General features: G+C 45.7%; 1 protein-coding gene across 1 annotated transcript in view; it reads left to right on the top strand.

Moving 5' to 3' along the window:
* The first annotated feature begins 415 nt into the window (after positions 1–415).
* The window catches only part of PLCB2 (phospholipase C beta 2), a 294,302-nt gene continuing 283,155 nt past the window's right edge, over positions 416–11,562 (top strand). Inside the window, exon 1 of the mRNA XM_063947515.1 lies at positions 416–717. Coding sequence (XP_063803585.1) covers positions 634–717 — 84 coding nt within the window. The 5' untranslated portion in view covers positions 416–633. The remainder of the gene's footprint in view (positions 718–11,562) is intronic.

The raw sequence follows: 11,562 nt of genomic DNA, 5'->3' as shown, positions 1-11,562 counted from the left end.
TCCCGACCAGCACAGCTTTAGCATGCTGGCCGGGAGCTACTCATCGCTCCCCGGCCCGCAGCGGCTGCATGTGACGTCATGCAGCCGCTGCGGCCCGCCCCCCCCCCGTTCAGTCCGGCCACGCCTGCGTTGGCCGGACCGCGTCCACGAAACAGCGGCTAAACGCCAACGATCCGCCCCCCCCGCCCAGCAACCGCCTCTGCCTGACAATCAGGCTGCGCCACCTGCATTGTATACCACAATTCTTGATTTGACTTTACTTTCCACAACCAGCCTTGCAGTTTCTCAATAGGTAACAGTGCAGTGGTGAAATACTGTCAAGATAAGCTAATGGAGCTCTCCGGAAACATGAATTTAAAAGAAAAAAGGAAGTTCTCTGGCAAGACATGCTTACAGATACTTGCTAGCAAATTATTTGTCGGCAGTCTCTCTCCAACCTGTTTAGACACTGCTGGACTGGGAGGTGGACTTTTCACAACCTGCTTATTTACAATGCAGATTGTGGGATCCTGGATGATTTGGTTGTAGTGTCTCTTGGCTATAAAATAAGGAAGTCTGAAAGCTATGGCTGGAGATTCACATGCTTCAGGATACATAATGTGACAAGCCAGAAAGGAACATTCACAGCACAGGATGTCCATGTTAACGCCTGTTCTAAGTCCCCCAGAGATCAAAGCTTACCTGTCTAAGGGGGAACGCTTTATAAAATGGGATGATGTAAGTATTCTTGTTTTACTTTTCTTCTCTTAAGCCCGGTAACAGGTCATAAGGCATACGTAAATGTATTTTATCACTTTACTGAATACGTTTATCTGGATTAGTTTGGTATCATACCGTGTTTGCCCTTTGTGGAATAAAATACGTTTTGTATACTCAATATGGTTGATGTATTATATCCAACATGCAATATTCCTGCGGAATTATGGGTGAAAGATGGCACTGACTTGATGTGAGATGTACCCATGCAATGTAAATCTTGTGAATGATTCCTTTTTTGTGCTATTGTTTTGTCTCCACTTGCCCCAGCCCCACCGTACTCATGAACATATAGGTTGTGTGACAACTGGCTTTTTCTGTACAATGATTCATTCTGAGGGCTAAAAGCACCACATTGCGGGGGGGAAAGACGACAAAAAGCCCATTATCCCTCTTCACTACATGCCTAGGATTAATCATTGAGAACTCCGTTTTCTCCAATGCTTCCATAATTATAGCAGTTTATACTACTGAACTATTTAGTAAATACCTATAGGGTTTCTAGAGGGGTTTTCCAAATGCTCGATTTAGGAACAAAGCAAAAAAACACAACAGCAAACAACACTTTCTACAATAAACCTCCAGCACATACTTATTTTGTAAATTAACTTGATGACTATTAACATTTATTTATATAATTGCATAATTTTATACAGCATTCTACAGAGAATATTTATCATTCATATCTGTGCCTGCCCCATTTGAGCTTACAATCTAAAGTCCCTAACATACAAACACACACTAGGGCACATTGTGGTAAGCAGCTATACACATCTTTTTTTTTTCAAGACTGCACGCATAACACCTGGAGAACCTGGAGAAAACATATACAAACTTCACATAGATGGAAACCAATCCTTAACTGTACTCATTATCCCAACACTGTAAGGTAGCAATGCTAACTACTGTTCTACTGTGTTGCCCATTGTTTATTCATATATGGTGAGATGTAATAGTGTTCGAGATTGCTGGAGGTGCCGGGCGATCTCTGACTATTTTTAAAGAACCAGTCACAGCTTGTGACTGTCTGTCTGTGAATGCTGGCATAGACTGGTGATTTTATTTCATAGCTCAGGCATTTATTAATTTCTTTTCTTTGCCCTCTATGTAAAAAAGGGACAGTGTGCGCCGCAGGCATGTGCAAAAAGTGTAGGGGCGTGGCTTTATGGGGAAGGGGTGTAGCCACAAAATAATACCAATTCATATTACATATTATAGTAGTCTCTATTATTCAAATGACGCCGCACAGTAGTGCCACTACACCAGGTAGAGCTCCTTTTACACATTACGGCAGACAGCTGCCCCTTTTTACACATTACGGCAGACAGCTTCCCCTTTTTACACATTACGGCAGACAGCGTCCCCCTTTTTACACATTACGGCAGACAGCATCCCCCTTTTTACACATTACGGCAGACACCGTCCCCTTTTTACACATTACGGCAGACAGCGTCCCCTTTTTACACATTACGGCAGACTGTGTCCCCTTTTTACACATTACGGCAGACTGTGTCCCGTTTTTACACATTACGGCAGACTGCGTCCCCTAGTTACACATTACTGCAGACAGCGTCCCCCTTCTTACACATTACGAGAGACTGCGTCCCCCTTTTTACACATTATGGCAGACAGAGTCCTCTTTTTACACGCTACGGCAGACAGCGTCCCCAATTTTACACATTACGGCAGACTGTGTTCGCCTTTTTACACATTACGGCAGATAGTGTCCCCTTTTTACACATTATGGCAGACAGCGTCCCTTTTTTACACATTACGGCAGACAGCGTCCCCCTTTTACACATTCGGTAGATAGATAGATAGATAGATAGATAGATAGACAGAATAGATTATACTTACCATCTCTCCGCTGGCTCAGGCAGTCAGGCTCCTCGGTGCTTGCAGCTCTGGGAGCAGGCGAGAAGAAAGAGAAGGGGTGTGGGGGTGGAGGGAGCCACAGCAGCGCACTATAATTGCCGGCGGTGCCGCTGCAGCAGTCCCTCTCCTTCTGCATTGGTTGGCTGCTGCCGCTGTGAATGCTGTTATGAGGGAAGCGCATCCCAGCATTCACGGCAGCCAGCCTATGTGGAAGGAGAGGGATTGCTGCAGCGGTGCCGCCACCAATTACATAGCGCTGCTGCGGCTCCCCCTCCCTCCTCTTCCTTCTCCGCTGCTCCTCTCCTCCTCTGGCACAGGCGGCTTGTAATGAGTCAATTTGACTCATTACAAGCGGCTGACTTTAGGGAATGGGGGCCGTTGCTCCCTCAGGGCAACTGTGCTATGTGCCAGGCACAACTGGCACACACGTAGTTACGGCACTGGGAGAAATGCGTAGAGTGTGGGGCTGTGTATTACAGAATTTTGTTGCAGGGGTCAGCTCAGTGATGATGTAGTTCACAGTGAATTGCATTGTGGTCCCGGCCACTGCAGAAGTGTATGATGTCCAGGAGTCTCCTATACAATCTGCCACTGTCCTGAGGAGTGTGTTCACTGACCACATCGTGACTCCATTTACACGTAGTAAAAAGCGTAACTGAGATTTTGTTATGCAGCTTTTTTTCCCAGGAAGGGGTTATCATTGCTTGATACATTTACACTTTGGTGGGGATCACTGTCACAGTATGAGACAAGTGGCGACAAGGATGCTGAGAGGTGGTCAGAAAATACAGAATAGCTAGTTGCAGGTTGTGGGGAGGGCAAAACATGGCTGCAGCAAGTCTAAACTGCCCTCAGATTAGTGATGAGCGGGTTCGGTTCCTCGGAATCCGAACCCCCCCGAACTTCACCCATTTTACATGGGTCCGAGGCAGACTCGGATCCTCCCGCCTTGCTCGGTTAACCTGAGCGCGCCCGAACATCATCATCCCGCTGTCGGATTCTCGCGAGATTCGGATTCTATATAAGGAGCCGCGCGTCGCCGCCATTTTTCACTTGTGCATTGGAAATGATAGTGAGAGGACGTGGCTGGCGTCCTCTCACTTTGTTTCAGGGGGCTGCAAATATCTTTATTCTGGGGACCAGCAGTATTATAGGAGGAGTACAGTGCAGAGTTTTGCTGACCAGTGACCACCAGTATTATACGTTCTCTGCCTGAAAAACGCTCCATATCTGTGCTCAGTGTGCTGCATATATCTGTGCTCACACTGCTTTATTGTGGGGACTGGGGACCAGCAGTATTATATAGGAGGAGTACAGTGCAGAGTTTTGCTGACCAGTGACCACCAGTATTATACGTTCTCTGCCTGAAAAACGCTCCATATCTGTGCTCAGTGTGCTGCATATATCTATACTCACACTGCTGTATTGTGGGGACTGGGGACCAGCAGTATTATATAGGAGGAGTACAGTGTAGAGTTTTGCTGACCAGTGACCACCAGTATTATACGTTGTCTGCCTGAAAAAGGCTCCATATCTGTGCTGCATTGTAGTATAAAAGTATGAGTACAGTGCATTATTTTGCTGACCACCAGTATATAATATATAGGAGTATGCTCTACCTACCTCTGTGTCGTCAAGTATACTATCCATCCATACCTGTGGTGCATTTCAGTTTTGCACAGTTTGCTGACCACCAGTATATAATATATAGCAGTACGGTACAGTAGGCCACTGCTCTACCTACCTCTGTGTCGTCAAGTATACTAGCCATCCATACCTGTGGTGCATTTCAGTTTTGCACAGTATATATAGTAGTAGGCCATTGCTATTGATACTGGCATATAATTCCACACATTAAAAAATGGAGAACAAAAATGTGGAGGGTAAAATAGGGAAAGATCAAGATCCACTTCCACCTCGTGCTGAAGCTGCTGCCATTAGTCATGGCCGAGACGATGAAATGCCATCAACGTCGTCTGCCAAGGCTGATGCCCAATGTCATAGTAGAGAGCATGTAAAATCCAAAACACTAAAGTTCAGTAAAATGACCCAAAAATCAAAATTAAAAGCGTCTGAGGAGAAGCGTAAACTTGCCAATATGCCATTTACGACACGGAGTGACAAGGAACGGCTTAGGCCCTGGCCTATGTTCATGGCTAGTGGTTCAGATTCACATGAGAATGGAAGCACTCATCCTCTCGCTAGAAAACTGCAGTGCCACTCCTAGATGGGCCAGGTGTTTGTGTCGGCCACTTGGGTCGCTTAGCTTAGTCACACAGCTACCTCATTGCACCTCTTTTTTCTTTGCATCATGTGCTGTTTGGGGACTATTTTTTTGAAGTGCCATCCTGTCTGACACTGCAGTGCCACTCCTAGATGGGCCAGGTGTTTGTGTCGGCCACTTGGGTCGCTTAGCTTAGCCATCCAGCGACCTTGGTGCACCTCTTTTTTTCTTTGCATCATGTGCTGTTTGGGGACTATTTTTTTAATCTGCCATCCTGTCTGACACTGCAGTGCCACTCCTAGATGGGCCAGGTGTTTGTGTCGGCCACTTGGGTCGCTTAGCTTAGTCACACAGTGACCTCGGTGGAAATTTTAGGATTAAAAATAATATTGTGAGGTGTGAGGTGTTCAGAATAGACTGAAAATGAGAGGAAATTATGGTTATTGAGGTTAATAATACTATGGGATCAAAATGACCCCCAAATTCTATGATTTAAGCTGTTTTTGAGGGTTTTTTGTAAAAAAACACCCGAATCCAAAACACACCCAAATCCGACAAAAATTTTTCAGGGAGGTTTTGCCAAAACGCGTCCGAATCCAAAACACGGCCGCGGAACCGAATCCAAAACCAAAACACAAAACCCGAAAAATGTCCGGTGCACATCACTACCTCAGATATAGATAAGTGGAAAGAATTGTCCTCAACCATATACAGTAGATAGTTTTATTTACAGGTATTTGTTCTATCAATAACGGCTGCCACACCTGCCTTCTAACCTATGGGAAAAAAGTGCAATGCTTAGCCTAAATAATTAGGGCTCAACATATACCAGCTAGACTTGCTGGTTCCTGTAGTGCACCAGCAATTCATGGCCTTTATACCCAAGAGCCACACTGTACATACAGAGCGTGTGTATACTGTATGTAATAGTGAGAAGGCTTAGCTCGAGGGCATTGCGATAGGCTAGTCTTCTGAGGTAAATAAGCATGCGTGTGACATTGCTGCATCAAGGCTTGAACTGTGATAGAATTATGTACCTGTTATTCAAGTGATTTGGGAGTTTGGGAGAGGGAGATTTCTGGGCAATGGAGGATTACCCCAAATGCTCAGTTTACATGATGCACCTTTATCTATATAGCACAAGTGGCATAGTGGTAGGTGATGTGTAATGGTACACTATCTTATATACTCCGTTTGATGGCACCTAACCCTGGGTTTTCTATACCTGTCCTATTTTGTCCTGTACTGTAAGTGCGGTTTTCTTATTTGCTCATTTTATTATGTACCGTGTAATGGGCGCTGCGGATCCCTTGTGGCGCCATATAAATAAAGGATAATAATAATAATTATTATTATTATATTGGGGACACGGGACAGCACCATATAGCTTCATCATGAGCTGCAGCTATAGGAGGTTATTAAATAGTAATGACTTTTCCCTGGAGTGCTGCAGTTATGTCATATTTCACTGTCCTACCTTTACTGAAGTAGCTGTAGTGCTGCTGACTGACGCCGCTCAGAAAAGGGTAGACACACAGAGTGAGAAAGAAACCTGAAAGAGGAACTCCGACAATAAAGATTATTTACAAAACTGCTGTTATGCAATATCATTCATCTATTTCTGTGCTACTGCATACTGTATGTCTATGTGGCTAAGCCCGAAATAGGCAAAATATACCCCATGTCCTATTGTGGCCGTCCCATTAGTTATTAGGGTCTGGCCTGTTTCCTGTTATCCCTCTGTAACGTTATGTGGCCCACCTAGTACTTAGCAATGCAATGCAAAGGATTGCCTCTGAACTACACTGGAGCCACATGCTCTCCTCTTTATTTATTATACTTTTTTTTTTTACTTTTTAGTGCAGCTTATATATAAGCAAGTTCCAGAGCACTGCAGATTGCAGGAGCAGGGAGTATGTAGCTGTCACAAACAGACCACTTAGACCCTCTCACCATACCAGGTGCTGCCAATTTACTGGCTAGTACATGTCTGCTGGCCAGTCATCTCAGGATTCCCCTATACCTGCAGTCCAGCGCAGCATGGGTGCAGCTATCTTGCCTGAAGTCAGCTGAGATCGATTCAGACATTCACAGCATCTCTACACTACACATAACTTTTACATCCAATCCTGTGCTAGAGCTCCCTATTTAAACTGCTCTCTGCCACCTGTCCATTGTCAGTATAACTAGTCTTTTATGGGGTAAATGTAAGAATGGGTGGTATGGGGGAGAAGCGGTATGAGCGCACGTTATGTGCGCTATACCGCTTCTCCCCCATGTAAGAAGGCTGAGGAGAGTACACAGTGACAGGGATGATAGCATGCCAATATGTGAGGGCAATGTATGAACGGCCAGCATCGCTGTCCGTTCCGACAGCTGTAGGTGGCGATGCCCATAGACCACAGCACGGACAGAGCTGTCCCTGGCTGTGGTGGGTGCTGGCTATTGACTGCGCTGGGGATCTCGCGTGAGTAGCAAGATCCCGTACAGGCGCACTGGAGCCGTCCGGTACAGGGAGACGCAGCACTTCAGCACTGAGCTGAAGCGCTGTGTGCTCGGGAACATCGCCAGAGGTGGGAGATTTTACTCCCCAGCTCCGGCAGTCAAGATGTTAGTACATCTTGTTGATGTCCCTTCCTGCTTCGCCTCGGTAATGAGGCAAAGCAGGAAGTGTTATAGCGGCACGATTTGTGCCGCTATAATACATTTACCCCTAGGTCTCCTCTGTCAGAAGCAGTTCCCAGTTCCTAAGCTCCAGCATCTGCTCAGTGCTCACCATTCGGCAGCAAGGAATTATCATCTGCTCTCCCTGTTGTAATCAGCACTCATCTTACACGAGTGTGTGGTCTGCCACCTGCAGCAATACCTGTACATTCAACTACAGTCTGCTATACAAATCCCCCTGCATATAGTCTCCTTCACTACCTGACATCTGTGTTCAGAACTGCTACTACAGTACTGACTGTCTCAAGTTCTACAGCTGCCATTGCAGACACACATGTTCTAGTATGTAATAGATACAGGGTTGGAGTGGTCCAGAGGGGAAACTTCCCCGGTAGGCATAACTGCCTGGGCCCCCCACCTCTTTCTCTAGGGATCAGGTTCCAGACTGTGCACTTGAATTATACATAAGTTACATTACATTGCACAGGGCTATGGTGTATTTTTTACAGTACATTTCTGGTATTTATCTGGTACATTATCATACCTCCCAACTTTTGTCCCTTTGGAAGAGGGACACACCGTGCTAGAGGCGCGACCGCAGTCGGAAAGGGGGGAGCTTTGAGTAGAGGGGCGGGGCATCTCAGCAAGGGGCGTGGCCTATTGTGACGACCCCCGGTTTTGTCATTTTAGGGCGTGTCCACTGTCCAGCGCTCCATGAGCTGCTGGACAGCCCCCTGCTCTCCTCCTTGTGCTCCTCCCCGGCTCTCCTCCTTGTGTGATCACCGGCTGCTTTGCAAAGCAGAGCAGCAGTGATCACTACCTCTCCCAACTGCCACCTCGCCCGCGGGACACTGTCCAATTAGCCGGACTGTCCCGCTGAAATCGGGACATTTGGGAGGTATGCATTATCATGCATGCACTACCAATATTTAGCATATACATATTTATCAAGGGCTTAGCCCATGCACCCCAACTAGAGTCTGGCCACACTCCTAAACATGAGCCCCCCTGTGCGCCCTTCATGCCCCAGTCCGACACTAAACCCACTTACCTACCATATACTCCCCACCTACAACTCACCAGCACAACCCCCTTCTCCCCACCCCCATATATACATTACCAGACATAGGTGAGCATCATTAATTCAATTTCATGTTTTCAGGATTTCTTTTATCATGCCCTGGTGAGTTTATCTATATTGCTGGCTCGGCAATTATCTCACCTGTCTGCCTGAAGTCTTATAGTCTAAAAAATATTTCAAATATGAGGATAAAGCTGTATGCACAATGCGCAATGTGATAATAGTATCCCAGAGCATGACATAAATACAGATATTCTTTTTGAACAGTTGTTGTAACTTGACATTTTCCAAACTTCGAAGTTTGCAATCCATGATATCCTGGATTGCGCCATGGGCCTAATTCAGACAATAATAATAAATAATATACTTTATTAGTCACTAACAAAACAGCAACGAGATGTCAATGAAATACAATATGAGCATTCAGTGCAATAAGATAAACAGTAAAACTATACCACATTTCTAAAGCATTAGCACAGAACCTGGTGATCGTTTAACAACCGAACAGCAGTTGGAAAGAAGCTGTTTGACATACGATTTGTATGGGCACGAACACTCCTAAACCGTTTTAAGGATGGCAATCTTTCAAAGATCAAACAAATTGGATGACTCTCATCAACAAGTATACACCTAGCTTTCCTTAATACACTTCTAGTATAAAAATCCTTCATACATGGCAGGGACACCCCAATGATCCTACCAGCAGTTTTGACCACACGTTCAAAAAGCAATACGTTCTGCTACAGTGCAATTTCCAAACCACACTATCATTCCGAATGTCAAAACACTCTCTATAATACTACGATAGAACCTAAGGTACTCGTACTCAAACAGACAGATCTAAGTCTCCTCAAAAAGAAAAGGTGCTGCTGCGCCTTCTTAATCAGAAAGATACTATTCAAGGACCAAGTTAGATCATTTGAAATGTACATGTCTAAAAGCCACCTCCTCAATCGGCTATCCATCCAAGAATACAGGTAATAATGGTCTATTGCTACCCCGTCTAAAATCAACAACCATTTCCTTTGTTTTGGATGTATTTAAAATCAAACAATTCTGATCGCAGCAGCAAATTTGTTAGCAGCAAAACCAAGTGCACTGCAGGGGGGGGCAGATGTAACATGTGCAGAGAGAGTTAGATTTGGGCGGCTGCTGATTCCCGGTGAAGTGTTCATATGTCCTGTCCAGCTCCACCCTGCACTCTTTGGACAGTGCTGCAGCCCAGGGGCACCAGCCACAGCTGAAGATGACACTGTACAGTACATTGATTTGCAGAGCGGATTTCACACTAGGCATGTGAGGCACGTGCCTAGGGATGACACTTGCTGGTGGGGCTGCACAACATGCTCACTTGCATGAGACCCCTGCTAGGCTGCTGGACAGATAAGGCAGATGATTTTTTTTTTTGACACCTAATATTTTTATTTTGCAAGTAGTGAGGGAGGGTGGGCAATGGTCAATAAATGACAGTGGTGGAGGCTGGGGGCTGAGATTAGTGCTGCCTTGGAAGTTTGGAGGCCCCAGCATAAAGGGGGCAGGGGGTGACCAATAATGTTGTGTCTAATTTGCGGCCTGAACACTAAATTGTTGATTAAATATATTGAAACTTTAAATAGCTATTTAGAATTATCCAAGTGTGCTAAATAGATTCTGTAGAATATTTTGGTGCTAAATAATTTGCTCTAAAATAGTCTTTGTTTCTGGGGTTTGTGAAAGAGTCATAGCTACAATGATTGCTATTCTAGGCGCATGTGTATCAACGCTTGGAGAGGAAGAAAGTGGACAGAGATAAAGTACCAACCAATCTGTTCCTGTCATTTTTCAAACAGCCTGTAAAGTGACAGTTATGAGCTGATTGGCTGCTACTTTATCTCTCTCCAAGTGTTGATGCATATGCCCCCTAATCTTTCTCACCAGTTTAAAGCATGCAGCTCTCCATCCTGACCATAAACTACAACATTAATAGCACATTAATTAAATGATACAGTAAAAGCTGCTTGTCAGTGTACGAGGGATCCCCAATGAATGATAGAGTAACACATGCTTGTGGGTTAGTGTACAGGAGCCCCAATGAATGATAGACCATGTCGAACTGGGGTATGAAGGGCCCACTGGGGTAATGCAGTGGTAGGGGCCCAGGCTTAGGGGTGTGGTCGGCCTCCAGAGGGGGCGTGGTCAGTCAACACAGATTCTTGGCTATTAGGCATACTTGCCTACATTGTATTCTCCTCCCCGGGAGAAGTCGTGACAGAGTCTGGAGACGCCAAGGAGAACGTTCTGCTGCCTGCAACATCCTCCAGCATGACTGGTTTGGCAGTGGGTCAGTAATGGTGTGGGGTGGCATTTCTTTGGGGGGCCGCACAGCCCTCCATGTGCTCGTCAGAGGTAGCCTGACTGCCATTAGGTACCGAGATGAGATCCTCAGACCCCTTGTGAGACCATATGCTGGTGCGGTTGGCCCTGGGTTCCTCCTAATGCAAGACAATGCTAGACTTCATGTGGCTGGAGTGTGTCAATAGTTCCTGCAAGACTAAGGCATTGATGCTATGGACTGGCCCGCCCGTTCCCCAGACCTGAATCCAATTGAGCACATCTGGGACATCATGTCTCGCTCCATCCACCAACGCCACGTTGCACCACAGACTGTCCAGGAGTTGGCGGATGCTTTAGTCCAGGTGCGGGAGGAGATCCCTCAGGAGACCATCCGCCACCTCATCAGGAGCATGTCCAGGCGTTGTAGGGAGGTCATACAGGTACGTGGAGGCCACACACACTACTGAGCCTCATTTTGACTTGTTTTAAGGACACTGCATCAAAGTTGGATCAGCCTGTAGTGTGTTTTTCCACTTTAATTTTGAGTGTGACTCCAAATCCAGACCTACATGGGTTAATAAATTTGATTTCCATTGATAATTTTTGTGTGATTTTGTTGTCAGCACATTCAACTATGTAATGAACAAAG

Source organism: Pseudophryne corroboree, chromosome 12 (assembly GCF_028390025.1).
Source record: "Pseudophryne corroboree isolate aPseCor3 chromosome 12, aPseCor3.hap2, whole genome shotgun sequence".
NCBI classification, from domain to species: domain Eukaryota; kingdom Metazoa; phylum Chordata; class Amphibia; order Anura; family Myobatrachidae; genus Pseudophryne; species Pseudophryne corroboree.
The sequence above is the reverse complement of the archived record's forward strand: the minus strand, read 5'-3'. Positions and strand labels throughout refer to the sequence as shown.